The sequence below is a fragment of the Rana temporaria genome, chromosome 9, assembly GCF_905171775.1.
Source record: "Rana temporaria chromosome 9, aRanTem1.1, whole genome shotgun sequence".
Lineage (NCBI taxonomy): Eukaryota > Metazoa > Chordata > Amphibia > Anura > Ranidae > Rana > Rana temporaria.
The window spans coordinates 70,065,431-70,082,746 of NC_053497.1; the positions used below are offsets into that span (position 1 = coordinate 70,065,431).

General features: G+C 43.2%; 1 protein-coding gene across 11 annotated transcripts in view; it reads right to left on the reverse strand.

The window, feature by feature from the left end:
• Positions 1-3,460: 3,460 nt before the first annotated feature.
• Positions 3,461-17,316, reverse strand: part of MAP7D3 (MAP7 domain containing 3) — a 126,569-nt gene continuing 112,713 nt past the window's right edge. For all 11 annotated transcript variants that reach the window (XM_040323745.1, XM_040323752.1, XM_040323751.1 and 8 more), the window contains 5 exons: positions 15,684-15,737; positions 13,371-13,416; positions 13,087-13,288; positions 7,564-7,847; positions 3,461-6,289 (listed from right to left, as the gene is read on the reverse strand). In XM_040323745.1, coding sequence (XP_040179679.1) covers positions 6,282-6,289; positions 7,564-7,847; positions 13,087-13,288; positions 13,371-13,416; positions 15,684-15,737 — 594 coding nt within the window. In that variant the 3' untranslated portion in view covers positions 3,461-6,281. The remainder of the gene's footprint in view (positions 6,290-7,563; positions 7,848-13,086; positions 13,289-13,370; positions 13,417-15,683; positions 15,738-17,316) is intronic.

Genomic DNA, 17,316 nt, shown 5'->3' on the forward strand with positions numbered 1-17,316 from the left:
CCAGACAGAAATGAGCCGTTAACCGCTTGCAGTGTGGCCACTTAAGTTCCAAAGTTGGAATTTTAAACGCATCCCAAGGTTTTGATACAGATTTTAAGGTCAACTTGTGTTAAGGTAACATAACTGTTCAACTAGCATGGAGGAAAATGAATTTGTGCTATTCCTGCAAAATACCTAATAAACACAGGAAATGTACCCAACTATATTGATTTTCAATTACCAACCAGACATAGTTGCCTTTAATAAACAGTCACTAAATGTAGCATTGGGCAAAATATTTAACATAATAAATCTGGATTAAAAAAACAAAACAAAAAAAGTTTTATGTGGTGTTATTTTATAGGAAATACTGTGAACTTTATTCAATAATGAAGCTCAGTGAAATGACGACTAGCAGTCAAAGAATGGGTCATTAATGTCTAGCAAATTCTGTCGATCACTACAGGTAAAAAAGATGGATGTAAAAATTCAGACATGATTGTAGCCATCGGAGTCCATCAAATGAGCAGCAACTGGCCACTAGAGCTGCATGATTCTGACTAAAATGAGAATCACAAATTTTTTGCTTAGGTTATGATTCTCACGGAATAACATCTTTCACATTGTACAAACAAATTGGGCTAATTTTTTTTTTTTTTAATTCATTGTACTGTATTTTCCCCCCAAAAATTGTGTTTAAAAGACCATTGCACAAATACAGTGCAACATAAAATATTGTAACAATTGCCATTTTATTCTCCAAGGTCCCTGCTAAAATATAAAAAAAAAAAAACGGATTTTAACTTTGTAAGAAACAAGTGTCAGAAAATGGTTTAGTCTTTAAAGCGGAAGTTCCAGGCTATTTTTAGTTTATTAAAAGTCAGCATCTACAAAAAAGTATAGCTGCTGCCTTTTAATAAACAGACACTCACCTGTCCAGCGCTGCGGCCACATGAAGCCCCGCTCCTCTCTGCGGCACCATCATTGGAACGGTGTGTGCCTGCCTGTGACAGCTTGTGGCTGGGCATGCACAGGTGGTCTTCTGGGGCCTGTCACAAGTCCCAGAAGATCGATCGCCTAGAGGGAGGGGCTGTCTAGGGGTAGGAGGAGGATTTGCCTAGGTGGCCTGAAGGCTGAATGAGGAAGTGGGACAGGAAATACCTCTCTAAAGTAAGTACCCCCCCGCCATTAAAAAAAAAATATGTGGCATGTAAGGGGGCAAGGAGTAATTAAAGCGGAAGTTCCACTTTTGGGTGGCCCGCTGCTTTAAGTGGTTAAACTTCCCTCATTTACAGATGAAGTTCATTCCTTTGCTCTAAGAACCAAAAGTTACAATGTTTATAGTCATCTACTAGCAGAGAATGTTGGGAAAAATTTGTCAGACTGCCTTTTTTTAGTTGGCAGAAAACTCTACTTGTTACATTAATGAATCCGGAAGGATAGTGAGGGGGGGGTTGAATCGAGATTGCGATTTTTTACGATTAATCATGCAGCTCTACTGGCCCCTTTCTTACTACCTCCAATGCATATGGTCATGGATGTCTAGCAAATCCCTAATAAGTCTTTACTAGTCTAAATAGGATTTCGGACTGCATGAACGCATATGTAATAGGACTAATATCCATCTTTCAGTAACTGTGGGCCTTACATAGTAAAACGTAAAGAATATATGTGCTACAATTTAATTGCAAAGAAACCCATAGCATGTGCAAAACCTTATGAAATATAAAGTTCACGAAACCTACTGCAGACAATCAACCATACATAGCCAAATATTTGATAGGACACAACCTGTTCAAGTACATCTCAGAGATCAGAACTGCAAGACACCCTTCCCGCTAAATCAGAGCAAAGATAAATATGACAAGCCTGCATGTGTACCATATCTTCAAAACCAATTCTATTTCGACAAGTTCCTAAATGTGTTCTGTGAGAATATGGAAGCTGCCATTGGTGATCATATCCTGAAAAGTATAGTTATTTGTAGGGTTGTCCTGATACCACCTTTTTAAAACAAAGTACAAGTACCGATACTTTTTTTCAAGTACTCGCCGATACTACTTTTTTTAATGTCATGTGTCAGTATTTTTATTTTACAATTTAAATTTCACTATTTTTTTTTTTACAATGCTTTCTGGGGGGGGGTGGATGCATTAGTGTGTTTTTTATTTTAATATTTTTTACAATTAATTATTTTTTATTATTTGCCATTTTTTTTTCTTAGCCCTGTTGGGGGGCTTTGGTGAGATATCGGGGGTTATAATAGACCCCTGATATCTCACCTTTGAGACAGAGAAAGGGACTAAGGACACAGATTCCCCAGCTGCACTGGAGAGCGGCAGGGAGGGGGGGGGGAGAGCGGAGCAGAGCGGCAGGGAGGGGGGGAGAGCGGAGCAGAGCGGCAGGGAGGGGGGCGAGAGCGGAGCAGAGCGGCAGGGAGGGGGGCGAGAGCGGAGCAGAGCGGCAGGGAGGGGGGCGAGAGCGGAGCAGAGCGGCAGGGAGGGGGGCGAGAGCAGAGCGGCAGGGAGGGGGGCGAGAGCGGAGCAGAGCGGCAGGGAGGGGGGCGAGAGCGGAGCAGAGCGGCAGGGAGGGGGGCGAGAGCGGAGCAGAGCGGCAGGGAGGGGGGCGAGAGCGGAGCAGAGCGGCAGGGAGGGGGGCGAGAGCGGAGCAGAGCGGCAGGGAGGGGGCGAGAGCGGAGCAGAGCGGCAGGGAGGGGGCGAGAGCGGAGCAGAGCGGCAGGGAGGGGGCGAGAGCGGAGCAGAGCGGCAGGGAGGGGGCGAGAGCGGAGCAGAGCGGCAGGGAGGGGGCGAGAGCGGAGCAGAGCGGCAGGGAGGGGGCGAGAGCGGAGCAGAGCGGCAGGGAGGGGGGGAGAGCAGAGCGGCACGGAGGGGGGGGAGAGCAGAGCGGCACGGAGGGGGGGGGGGCAGAGCGGCACGGAGGGGGGGAGAGCAGAGCGGCACGGAGGGGGGGAGAGCAGAGCGGCACGGAGGGGGGGAGAGCAGAGCGACACGGAGGGGGGAGAGCAGAGCGGCAGCGGCACGGAGGGGGAGAGCAGAGCGGCAGCGGCACGGAGGGGGAGAGCAGAGCGGCACGGAGGGGGAGAGCAGAGCGGCAGCGGCACGGAGGGGGGACACAGGAGCATGGAGGGAGAGCGCAGAACGGATGAGGGAACTGGAGGAGGATACAGGGAAAGTCAGATATCGGTAAAGTATCGGAGCATCCCCCCCGAGTACAAGTACTCGGGGAAATGCTTGGTATCGGTCCAACCCTGGTTATTTGACGGTCATACAATTCACTAGGTACATGTATACACATCAAGACAGGCTAGAAAAGCCCAATGACAGCCAAGCCACTATCATTTTCAAACAAAGGGACAGCAATAGTAACAATTATATAATAAAGTATTTAATATTCAAAATGTAAAGTCAACTTTTAAACACAAACATCTGCTTGAGTTGAATGTAAAGGAAGGGGTCTCACAATAGTTAAACAATATGTTTATTATGACATGAATTTAGTTTATTTGTAAAGTCTATTTACCAGGTAACATATTTACATAGTAGCTGTAGCTAGGACATGAACAGGTAACAGTTTGCACACAAAATAGAAGCATTTTATGGGTTAGATTGTCTGTGCTAGTTACAGTGTCCATACAAAAATACATGTTAATCTGGATTACCTAAGGCACTGCTGTCTGAACAATTCTACAAAGCCAAGTCTGATGATGGGTTTAATCTACAAAGAGGAACTTCAAGTTTATACTATTGTTTCTTTGCCAAACATTTCATCTACTAGAAACCATTTATATTACAATTGATATGTCAGAGCAAGGAATTGCACAAAACATTGCTGTAAATATATATATAAAAAAAGATTCAATATGTACTCGTTTTATAAATGCTTTTGATCTGTAGCGGCTTTCTACACATCGCTGGAACATAAGGACTCTAATAATGTGCAAAAAGCAAAGGTGTGCAGAAACCAATCGCAGATCAACGTCTTTAATCTAAAGCTGGCCATACCGTAAACAAGCCAATTGTACAATCTCCTTTACAGTCACCAAAACTATGTGACATGAAGGCAAACCTAAACAATACAGTCAGGCAGGCCCCTTGCACTACATAATTGTAGGTAGATTTAAAGAGAATTGTAAAATTAATGGCCAGTGTAACACTTTAAAATATCAAAAGGAGGATTTCTCTGTTGCAGCAGTGGAAATTTTGTATAGTATTTGGTAACAAAAAAAACACCTCTGAATTTGGGACAAAAGTATTTGGTGACAAGGTACCATCATTATATAAAGTGACCCAACACAGTGATATGGCTAAAACCTGAGGGACAGGATTACCTCCCAAATGCGTAATAGAGCTGGCTATGGTTTTCACCGCTGCCTAAGGGCCTGTGTCAACTGCATCAATATGACAGACACATCCAAGATCATTGACGGTGCTTTTGAGCAGCAATTGTCCTTCCTATTGGCTTGCACTTGTAAGGGAATGACCACAGGTCCCTAAAGCAGGGGTAATGTCACCTTCTTACGCCCTTTCACTGCTGGAACATGCGACATGGAAAGCTTTCAACAACCGATAAATAGTAATTGCAGTAAATCACATTTTTAGTGGTGGGGGGGGGGGGGGGGACAGGAAAGAATAATTACTAAAATAACCTCATCTGACACTGATGGAAGGTAAGTGCCCATGACCTGTCACTCCTTCCATCTACTTCTTCAAGCACAATCAGGGAAGCAGCAATGATGGAAAAGTCATCAGAGAGAAGGTGGATCTCATGTCTGCCACCCTTAAATCCAAATTCCTCATCACTGTGTGCTTCAAGTCTTCCATGCAAGTGCCTTATATTCCAATAAATAAATGCTCATTAAAATACAAGTCTATGATTAAGGGTTATGTACATACACACCAGTGAGCTACTCTAATAAACATTGGGTGTCTGCAAACAATTGCACTGTAAGGAGTCCCTGAGGACTGTAACAACATTTATCCTGTCACAATATGCAAGTGATATCATAGCGCCAAGATTACTATAAACTTCTAAACATCGAAAAATTGGGTTCCTCAACTCCTGTGACTAGAACATTAGACTGCATATTTCTAAAGGCACAAGATATGCAAAACATTTGCCTATATAAAGAGGCTTTCCCTATAAAACCAACAAATGACTTGTAAGCATTCTCATCGGAACCATGGCTTTGTTTTACTGCATTCAGCCATAAGTGCGGCTGTTCAGGACGCGTCAAATATTTCTTCATCTCATCCTTACCGCTAAAAGCCTGACTAAAGCAGCAACTTCCTTTGCAGCAATACCCCAACAAATAGTCCCTTTTGTGTTTCTGCAGCAGAAAAGAGAAGGCAATTGTAAACTAGACTAATACATACAGTACTTTTACAAGCTTGTTTTGGATGCCAAGAGGCAGAAAACATGAGAAATCATCTTGAAGTTAGAATATGAGGCCCGGTTTAGTTCAGCGGGTGGTCAGAATGGTGCTGCCCACTGCACAGAGCCCAGCTACAGGATGGCGTGTACAGAGAGAGCAGAACTACATTTCTGGAAAAACTAATCTGAGCTCCAACAAAAACCTCAGAAAAGGTCAAGTACTTGTCTAATACTGCTGTTTATGTACACAATAAAATAATACTTACATATTCAACTTAAATACATACATATGAAAAAAAAAGAAAAGAATTGAAATGTTTTAAAAAAAAAATGCCGACAAGAGCAAGCAGTCATGAGATACTAACTATTACGGACACACAGGGTGGGTAATGGACCCAGTTTAAGCAACATTATTTGATTAGTAAACATATAGTCTTTGTTATATGTGACACCATTGCGATTAAATGTTAAAGGGTGACCAACGATGTATTTCCTATTGCAAGATTTCTGAAAAAAATTCATGTTACCTTTCTGGTCAATCACCAGCAATGTTGCCACGTGTGTAAGTGCTTGAAGAGCCCAACTATGGACAGTAACCGGCTTGTTAGAATTTCCCAAATGAGAAAACAATTGGAGGGATAACTAGAACGCTCTATCGTTAAATGTAACAAGATGGATAGTAAACTTCTGAAACCCGGTGTAATTGTTCAACAAAACAGAAAGATGAATGACAAAGCTAAAATATTCTCCATGAAGAAATGTCATAAAGGTGAAACTTCAGTTCCTTCCACGGCCACAACATTCTGCAGTCAAGCAACATCTTGATGTAGCAGCTTCTAATGACAAGGCTTCAGCGCTTTATCAAATACTGGAGAGCGAAGTGCAATCAGAAGTTCAGGGCTGACAAAGTGTCACATTTCTGGGAAAAGAAAAAAAAGGTATTGTCAGCCTTGCTGCAAAATCATAGAAACACTTGCATGGTGGGAATGGCATGCTTGTCACACTGTCAGCAGCCAGAAAGCATTTTGTTAACTTGACCGTTCTACCTGGTACACGGGGGTCATTTATTTTCCCGTTCTACCCAGCGGGCTGAACAAAATACCTCCCCAAAAACTGAAGAGGTCGTTGTACCAACTATGCAATGTTAGTACAGCGATCTCCCCACTGTGCTATTGTGTTCAGACAGAGGAACCTACAGGAGGGGGGGGGGGCTAGGACGACACTGCAATAGAGGGAACCCTATCTCCCCTGGTGACACTGGGACCCCCATTTTCCCTAGGGGCAAGAGCACCATCGCTAGACCATGCTGGCTAGCAGGGCGAGTATCAGGCACCCTTGTGTGCCAGGATGAAGGAGGGGGGGGGGGGCAGTATAATCCAAATCTCCAGCTACATACTCCCTCAGGGTGAACTGACTTTGTATTAGTTAAAGCGGGGGTTCACCCTTAGAGGGCACTTTTCCCCCTTAGATTCCTGCTCGTTTTTACTAGGGGAATCGGCTATTTATTTTAAAATATGTGCAGTACTTACCCGTTTACGAGATGCATCCTCTCCGTCGCTTCCGGGTATGGGCTGCGAGACTGGGCGTTCCTTCTTGATTGACAGTCTTCCGAGAGGCTTCCGACGGTCGCATCCATCGCGTCACGATTTTCCGAAAGAAGCCGAACGTCGGTGCGCAGGCGCAGTATAGAGCCGCACCGACTTTCGGCTACGAGTGACGCGATGGATGCGACCGTCGGAAGCCTCTCGGAAGGCTGTCAATCAAGAAGGAACGCCCGCTCCCGAAGACCCATACCCGGAAGCGACGGAAGAAGATGCAGCTCGAAAACGGGTAAGTACTGCTCATATTTTAATACAAATAGCCGATTCCCCTAGACCGAACGAGCAGGAAGCTAAGGGGAGAAATTTTTTTTTTTTACAAATGGGTGAACTCCCGCTTTAAGCATCTTAAAGTGAGGTAAACCTGTACTGTTAATATTACTGTGTATTTTTATTATCTTCCATTTATTAGCAGGTGAATGTGGCCCTCCATGCATTCTCATACAATGAATCTGGCCCTTAAGTGGAAAAAGATTGCCGACCCCCCCTAATGTGAATCATTCTTTGAGGAGTGCATACCATCATTATCTTAGTTTACAATGATGGGAAGGTAGTATTTGATGACTGGAAATAAACACTTTCATAGCATGCATACCTGCCGCAGTTTCAATAGTCATGGACAAAGAATTCACATGTCCCTCTTCAAAAGCCAACTTTGGAGGAATTGTAGCAGATTCTATGAAGTCCTGATTGCAGCCATCTGTAGTGTTGGGCTCAGACAAGCTACTAGTCTTGGAATGAATTTCCAGGTCAATGATTTCTTCAAATGTCCATGTGCAGGGCTTCCCATTTATTTTGGTTATGGGTTCACCTCTTTGGTCATCCTCACTGGGAAATGGCTGATCTAGGCTCAGATTAACAGTGTCATTTGCCACCTGACTAAATACAAAAGAAGAAAATTTGAAAAACTGTTAAGACATTTCTAAGAAAAAAAAAAAGCACAAACGTTGGTAACTGAGGCTTAAATTTTAAGTTTTGCTGTGTACAAGTGTGTGTGTGTACAAGTGTGTGTGTGTGTACAAGTGTGTGTGTGTACAAGTGTGTGTGTGTGTACAAGTGTGTGTGTGTGTACAAGTGTGTGTGTGTACAAGTGTGTGCGTGTGTACAAGTAAGTGTGTGTGTGTACAAGTAAGTGTGTGTGTGTACAAGTAAGTGTGTGTGCGCACAAGTGTGTGTACAAGTGCGTACATTAATACACAAAAACAGTAATTGAGCCTTTGGGCCACACAATGAGAGGAAGTTAATAAAATGTCATAATAAGATGGCACCCATCTCATTGAATTTGCTCCAAATGTGGTACCAGCACTGGCACATGTGCCAGAATGAGGCATTTCTTACTACCACCACTTTTAGAATCTGTTGATATGGCTGCGACAGATTCTAAAAATAATTAACTCCAGTTTGCAGATACAAAAACTGGCGGAAATTAACCAGTTGGTAACCGCCCTATAGCCAAAATACGGCTACAGAGCGGTTCCTGTACTCTAGGAGGGCGTCAATGTACGTCCTCCCAGAGACTGCGTTGTGCGCGCCCGAGCGGGCGCGCACACGCGATCGCCGGTGCTCGACGGTCTACGGACCCGCCAGCAACAGCACTCGCGGTAAGGAGCCAATGGAAGCGGCTCCTTACCACGTGATCGCGCCGTCCAATGACGGCGCGATCACTTGTAAACAAACCGGCGTCATGTAATGACGCCGGTTCCTCCCTCTCCTCTCTGTACCGTTCGGTACAGTGTGAGAGGAGAGGGAGGGGGGGGGGATCGGGCGGCAGCAGCAGCCGCCGCACTGTGGGCTGGATCTGTGACAATTGCAGTCACAGATCCAGCCATCCCTGCGCAATACTCTGCAGTAAAAAAAAAAGAATGATGAGTGCAACACTCTGCAATACCCCACCCCATACTCTGCAATACCCCACCCCATACTCTGCAATACCCACCCTGGGGGGGTGGGTATTGCAGAGTATGGGGTGGGGTATTGCAGAGTATGGGGTGGGGTATTGCAGAGTATGGGGTGGGGTATTGCAGAGTATTGCACTCATCATTTTTTTTATTTTACTCTGCAATACCCACCCCCCCATACTCTGCAATACCCACCCACCCATACTCTGCAATACCCACCCCCCCATACTCTGCAATACCCACCCATACTCTGCAATACCCCCCCCCCATACTCTGCAATACCCCCCCCCCCATACTCTGCAATACCCCCCCCCTACCCTGCAATACCCCCCCCATACTCTGCAATACCCCCCCCCATACTCTGCAATACCCCCCCCCATACTCTGCAATACCCCCCCCCATACTCTGCAATACCCCCCCCATACTCTGCAATACCCCCCCCATACTCTGCAATACCCCCCCCATACTCTGCAATACCCCCCTAATACTCCGCAATACCCTCAATACTCCAATACCTTGCAATACGTCGCCTATGGGGATTTTTAAGTAGCAACGTTTGGCGCAATTTCACGAGCGTGTGCAATTTTGAAGGGTGACATGTTGGGTATCTATTTACTCGGCGTAACTTCATCTTTCATATTATGCAAAAACATTGGGCTAACTTTACTGTTTTTTTTTTTTTTAAGCACAAAACTGTTTTTTTTTTAAAAACACGCGTTCAAAAAATTGCTGCGAAAATACCGTGCAAGATAAAAAGTTGCAACAACCGCCATTGTATTCTCTAGGGTCTTTGAAAAAAAAGCATATATAATGTTTTGGGTTTCTATGTAATTTTTTTAGCAAATAAATGATGATTTTTACATGTAGGAGAGAAATGTCAGAATTGGCCTGGGTGCTCCAGAACGCCTGATGGTGCTCCCTGCATGTTGGGCCTCTCTATGTGGCCACGCTGTGTAAAGTCGCAAACATGTGGTATCGCTATACTCGGGAGGAATAGCAGAATGTGTTTTGGGGTGTAATTTGTAGTATGCATATGCTGTGTGTGAGAAATAACCTGCTAATATGACAGAAACTAGATTTTTTTTTTTTTTTTTACAGAATTTTCAGTCTTTTTTCTTTTATAGCGCAAAAAATAAAAACCGCAGAGGTGATCAAATACCACCAAAAGAAAGCTCTATTTGTGGGAAAAAAAGGACAAAAATTTCAGATGGGTACAATGTTGTATGACTGAGTAATTGTCATTCAAATTGTGAGAGCACCGAAAGCTGAAAATTGGTCTGGTGATTAAGGGGGTTTTCGTGCCCAGTGGTCAAGTGGTTAAAGATCAACTCTGAGTTAGCATAGATAGAAGTCAGTGCTCAGAGGGGGGCATTTTGCTCTGGAAAGCAGTAATCAATATGACATCTTCCCACGAAGGGCTCCCCAATTGCAAGAGAGGGTGGCTATGTTTCCACATACAGTGGGACCATGAAAAACAAACTGGAGCGATGACCTATTATTGTTTTTGGGGGCCTGCGATTCCTTTCAATGTAAAAATAATCCTAGCATAGAGCTGCAGGATTACATTTACAGGAAGCGGAAGGGGGGGGGGTCCCCCTCCCGCCTTTACAATCCTCTCCCATCTGATCAGTGAGCGCGGCAAGGATATGACCAGGGGTATCCGGTTCCTGGGACACAGTGAGAAGAACGGACGTTGTTCCTCCCACGCCGTGACACCAGAAGCAACAAGGATTTTGTCTGATGTAAACAAGTCATTACCGGCATCTGATCTTGGTTTAATCAGATGCTCTGGAGGGCAGAGGAGAGATCTGGGATCTAATGGACCCCAGATCTCTCCATAAAGAGGTCCTGTCATGGTCCAATAAAAGTGATTAAAAAAATAAAGAAATGAAAGATAACATTTAAAAAAAAAAAAAAAAAGACAGACAATAGTAAAAAAAAAATAATAAAAAAAAAATGCAAAGCTTCCCCATTCCCCCGTGCAAATGTGAACATGCACAAAGGTCCCGCACGCATGTGTAAACAATGATCGCACCACACATGTAAGGTATCAAAGTGACGGTCAGAGGAAGGGCAATAGTTTTAGTGCCAGATCTCCTTTGTAACTCTAAACTGGTAACCTGTAAAGGCTTTTAAAGCATCGCCTATGAAGATTTTTAGGAACTGTAGTTTAGTGCCGTTCCACAGGCATATGCAATTTTAAAGGCCAACATGTTTGGTATCTATTTACTCGGCATATCATATTTTATAGTGTACTAAACAATTATTATTTTTGAAAAACCGCATCGTGTTACATGAAAATATGCAACACCTACCATATTATTCTCTAAGGCCTCCGCTTAAAAAATATATAATGTCTGGGGGTTAGAAGTAGCTTTCTAGCAAAAAAAATCTGTTTTTGTAGGAGAGGAATGTCAGAATTGACCTGGAGGTGGTCAAACAAAGTTTAAAACTAGCCATTGCTGTGATATTAGGGCTTAATTCAGAGATATTCCGTTTCAGTATTTTTTTTGCCACCAACTGCCCTTGGTCTGATGGAATGCACCATTACAACCCACTTTCTTTAAGCTCAGGTTATCCTGGACCAGTCCCATCCTTTTCCCAGATAGCAATAATAGAAGTACCAAAGTGAAGCGCTTTTTTTCTATCACTCTGATTTCTCTTTCTATCAGCATGCTTATTGTCAGCACATGAACTTCTTTGGCTCCCCATTGTTCTCTCTCTCTCTCTCTCATATGGTCATAAATTGGGAGATTGTGTGTGACATTTGGCAGTTGACAAGGCAGCAACTTTGGGACTTGGTACCCTCGACATGCAAGCTTACCTTTCAGGATCAGACAAAAGTATAGCCAAGTTGTGGAGGAGAAGTATACATACTGTAAGTTAAAGGAGAAATATGGCCAAAGCAGTTATTTCTGCACTCTTGTGACGGTCCTTAGTCCGCTGCTGGCTGATGTCAGTCAGAAAGCTGGTCCAGCTTCTGTAGGGATTCCAACAATAATGTCGGGATCAACCCAGATGCATGAATGCCAGCTGGCTGAGCTTTTCAGCACACTGCTGACCGCCTGAGCCGGCCACTCCCACCCCCTACACGAACCGGCACTCCAGTGAGCTCTAGAGGAGCAGAGCGAGACAGTCACTGCTCTTTGCTCACTGAAGACTCGACCCTACTAGTTCCGTTATAACTGACATCAGGGGTGTGAAGTCTATGCCAGAAGCCACGCGGAAAGAACACAGCTGATCGGATGCTCTAATCACAACATATGGCCACTATTGGTCAGAAAGAGAATGCCAGGGGAAAACAATTACTCATAAAAGCAAGAGAGTGGCTGAACGCACATTGCTTAGAGGGAGTTTGTCCCACAGTAGATGCATACCAAGCCTCCAATTGACTTGGAGAAACCCAAGCCTCATTGTCAATCGGAATACATATACAACAGATCGAGATCTTTCTGACCAATAGTGGCCATACGTTGTGGCTTCTGGCATGGACTTCTCAGCCCTGATGTCAGCTATGATAAAACTAGTAGGGTAAAGTCTATGCTTCGTCTCACCACGCTAGTTCCGATGTGATCTGCAGATTGTTTTTTTTTTTACCCTGGAAACTAATTTATCCCTGTCGGTTTGGACTTGTGCTACCTCAATAAACCATCAGGGTTTTATGCTATGTTGGCGTTCTTTTATCAGAAACAAAGAGCAGCCACATGTATTGATACTTCCATCGTCTGTTTTTATCCAAAGGACGGATTGTATGGATTACACCAATCTACGCTTTACTAGGCTCCTATAACGTGGAGTCCCAAACTCCCCCCTCCCTTCTTTTTTATAACGTGGAGTCTAGTCATCTGGTAAGGGCACGGCCTTTCTTTTTTCCACGGTGAAACGTGCACTTTTGGTGTTCAATTGTTTACCATCAATGAGAAACTAATATTTAAGAACTTTATGTTGGATTTCTTCACGGATTTGAACAGTATTTTAGATGCTCTCATGGACTTATCACTGTATACATAATTTGTATTTTGGTTTCATAACCTATTTTAGCGAGTTTTAAATTTTTAATGCACAAAATGTTCTGCGCCAGCTGCTGTTTTGATTACTTACTTTTCCACCCACACAATTTCTATCCACGTTTTTACAATGATATTTTAGCAGTACTGTTATGTTAGTCATGCTTCACTCTATGACAGGTTCACTTTAATGAGCAATAAAGGTACACTTACCTGTATACTGTGGGCGTTGTATCTGAAAAGTGCCCATTAAGCTTCTGATCAATGTCTGGCTTATCCCCATTCACAAATAATTCATTCATTCCCTCTGCTGCTGCATCCCGAGACAAAAAATCTGGGGAGGATGAAGTTGGTGTAACTTGCAGTTCCTGAAGATCATCTGCATCATCACACGAATCGGAGTCATTGGTGCTATCTGAAACACAGAACAAGGATAATGCTCACACTGCCACCTATATACAGTATCAGTGTCATCATATGGAGTAAACAATACTTACCAGGTGAGTTTTTATCCAGATTGAAATTTTCTTCATCCTCCTCATTCTTCAGAACATAAAATGAAAAACAATGTTAAGAACACAAACAAGACAAATTAATTACTTCTCCTGTCCCCAACAATTTATCAGAGAACTAGAATTGCTCTAGAGTACTTAAAAAAAAAATGGACTTCAGCTTTCCTTTATCTATAGAAGAAGTGTTAAAACCCAGCTCTAGCCAAAGAGTATGGCAAGTAAAATCAAATAAACTATGCTCCCAATAAACAAAGTAACTCTTTTCTTACTCTCCTAGTGACAAGAAGCGAGGGGAAACGTCGTAAAGCGATTGTATACACCCCCGCCCCCCTTTCTTTTAACCTACAGGTAAGCCTATAATAAGGCTTACCTGTAGGTAAAATGAATATCTCCTAAACCTGTACAGTTTAGGAAATATTCACTTTGCATGCAGATGCTGCCAGACCCCGTCAGAAAGCATACCCCTGTGCACATGTGCGGAAGCGACATGGCTCCGGCCACTCACAGAGCCGCAAACCCGTATGTGGTGGTGCATACTAGCTCATTATGCCTCCCCCTCCATGTTCAGGTATACAACTGCTTTAAAGAGAAACAAAAAAAAAAAAAAACACTCCCCTCTGGGTTATCAATATACATTTTTATTCTGAAGTAATAGTGGTTTGTGTCAGCCTGGGTTCACACTGATGCGATGCAGGTACCAGCGCAATTACAGCCCTGGTTCCCACATCGCTCCTCTCCCGCAGCTTGTGGAACCGCTGGGGGTATCATTAAAAAAAGTTCATGACACCCCCAGCTTTATTCACAGAACGTAGTGCGAACTGTAAACTCGCACAGGAATCGAATCACATAGGTGAGAACACCCATTCGATCCTATTCTAGTACGGGGAAAAACAAGTCCCTGCACTATTTTCTGTGCGAATGTAATGCGAGTTCAGCCATACAACTGTATGGCTGAACTCGCAAGTGATCGGCACCGGTCCAAATCACATGCGATCTCTGAGATCGCAGCAGTGTGAACCCGGGCTCCATGTGAAAAGTGAATCTTTATGGGAGTGATTTTATAATTATCAATCAGCTGCTTCACCTGCAGAACTCTAATGAGGAAAGTGGCAGGGTCTGCATCCCTTTAGACATGATATCCTATTGGGAGTATCTCACCAAAAATGTCAGATTTTTGGCATCCCCTGAAACAAAAATGTCTTGTATCCGATTTCAGACTTTAGGGGAAATAATTAAGCCAATCGCACAGGAAATTACATTTCTCAAGGGCGTTCTGTACACCATTTGTGTACAGAATGCCTCCAGGTAGCCATATTGCATTTTCCTGAAAATTACAACGCTGCAGACTGAAAAGGTAATTTTTAACATCAACTACAATATGACTTGTGTCACAATTGTATACAGTGTGTGTGTATATATATATATATATATATATATATATATATAAATAATATATTTATATTGATTTTTTTCTTGTATTTGCTATTTATTTCTCCCCACAAAAGTGGAGTTACCCTTTATGCAAGAACAGGACGTTCACCAAAAACATAATTTTAAGCAGAGTGGACAAGGGTTATGACACTCATCATCGTTTTATTGCTGGGTGCAAAATAATTGTCCAGAGGGCAGGAATTTGTCTCATTAGGACATAAAGGTACAGCAATATCTATAGACACAGGCAAAGTCTGACATTTTAACTTTTCTCAGCTCCATCCCAATCTAAAACTAAACATTTTCCTGGAATTGGGCATTAATGAGACCTATTTAAAAGAGGACATCAGAAGTAAGGGAGTAGTATGGTGGTAGAGCGTGTCACATTAAACTATAGGAGGATTGGAATCCTGAAATGTTAAAGTGGTTGTATACCCAGTTACAACACTTGTACCTACAGGTAAGCCTATAATAAGGCTGACCTGTAGGTACTGTAAATAACTCCTAAACCTGCACGGTTTAGGAGACGTTTACCACATATGCTTGCGTCATCGGGCGCATGTGAACTGAAAAAAAAAAAAAAAAAAAAAGACGGGCAACTTTTCTTAAAACAGCCGTGGTGTGACCGGCGGCTCCAGCACACATGCGCAGAAGTGACGTCACCTGGTCTCCGGCCAGACACATCGCTGGAGCCCGCAAACTCAGAAATAAGTCTGGGAGACATGTCCCGGTCATTGCAACAGCTTCGATCTAAGGTAGTTTTTTTCTTCGGGTTTACAACTACTTTAACATATATTCTGCTACATACAGTGACATTGCCAACACAATTCCTTGAGGCATGGTGCAAACAATACAAAACATGACTACCTTGGCATCAGCTTGGTCTGTTTTTCGGGTTCTCTTCATTATCTCTTCAATTCTCTACAAAAAAAATATATACCAGCATTAGTAAAATTTGTAGTATTAGTGTATTAACTTATGTGAGAAATGTACTACAGCGCTAACTATTAATTAAATTTGAAAAGGAAAAAAAACAACAAAAATACCCAAATGATATCGCTGCATACACACAGGTGTACAAAACCAGAATGATACAAAAAAAAAAAAGGAAAAAATAGTGATGCGCTGAAATCAACTTTTGCTGATATGTGTACAATATGTGCAGAATTGATACCAAATATACACACTCAGGAGGGTATCAATAAGAAACCACAATAAAAAACAAATAAATTGTGAGATGATCCATAAGTGCAAAAAACAACCTCAAGTGTAGCAAATGTCCAGTTCTGAGTAGTAGTACTTATAATACAAAAGGGTTCCACACCCACTTGCTATCACAGGCTGACGTGTTGAGCTTTCAAACAAAACACAGGCAGACCCCGTGAAACTTCAGATTAATAAGTGTAGACTGGTGCTTAATTGCTTCCAAAAGGCCCAGCATATAAGGACACCTTGCTGCTTCAGGGCGATATAACTCAAAAAGGAACAAAAGGAAAGGGATATGGTGCAATACTGTGGATCACAGATTAAGCATTGACAACAGCAAAAAAAAAGGCAGATGCACTCACGAAGGGGACGTTCATCCGTGAGAGGAGATCACTATACTGAGCGGCTTGTAAGGCTATGTTCAAAGGCTGTATCTGAAGAGTGGATTCGTGAGTGCATCAGCTTTTTTTTGCTGTTGTCCATGCTTAATGTGATCCACAGTATTGCACCATATCCCTTTCCTTTTTTTCTTTTTGAGTTATGTACCTAGAGCTACACTTAAAAAAATGTATCTGTTCCGACTTGCAAACTAATTCAAACAAAGTGGAGTAACACCCGTTTTTTAGTTTTAAAAAGTCAGCAGCTACAAAAAGCATAGCTGCTGACTTTGAATAAACAGACACTCACCTGTCCCATGGTCCAGCAATGGGACAGGTGCGATCTTCTGGGACCTGTGTTGTGTCCCAGAAGATCGCTGGCAGGGAGGGGCCGCCTAGGGCGAGAGGAGTCGTCGTCTAGGAGGCCAAGCACCTGGAAGGAGGAAGTCCCACCAAAAAGAGGACACACACTCCCCCCCCCCCCCCCAAAAAAAAAATGACATGCCAAACGTGGCATGTCAGGGGGCGAGGAGTGCTTAAAGCGGAAGCTCCACTTTTGGGTGGAACTCCGCTTTAACCACTTAAAGACCGCCGCCTGAACATATATGTTGGCACAATGGCATGGACAGGCACATCCACGTACCCGTCTTCCAGCGATATGCCCCTGGTGACGGCTTTGACCCGAAACACGTCAGTTTTTTGCTTTACAGCACCCCATACTGCTTTTATCTTCTCATTTATGTGATCATTTTTTATTCCTTTTGTCAATTTTTGTATGACCTCTTATCTATCTTAATAAACCTTCAGTGGTTTTTATGACCTGCACCATTTGGAGCACTCTTTTGTTTGTTTTATTTTTGGAGTCTATACGAATTGGTCCATATTCCGCCTGCAGCAGAAGGTCCACTGGTTTATCA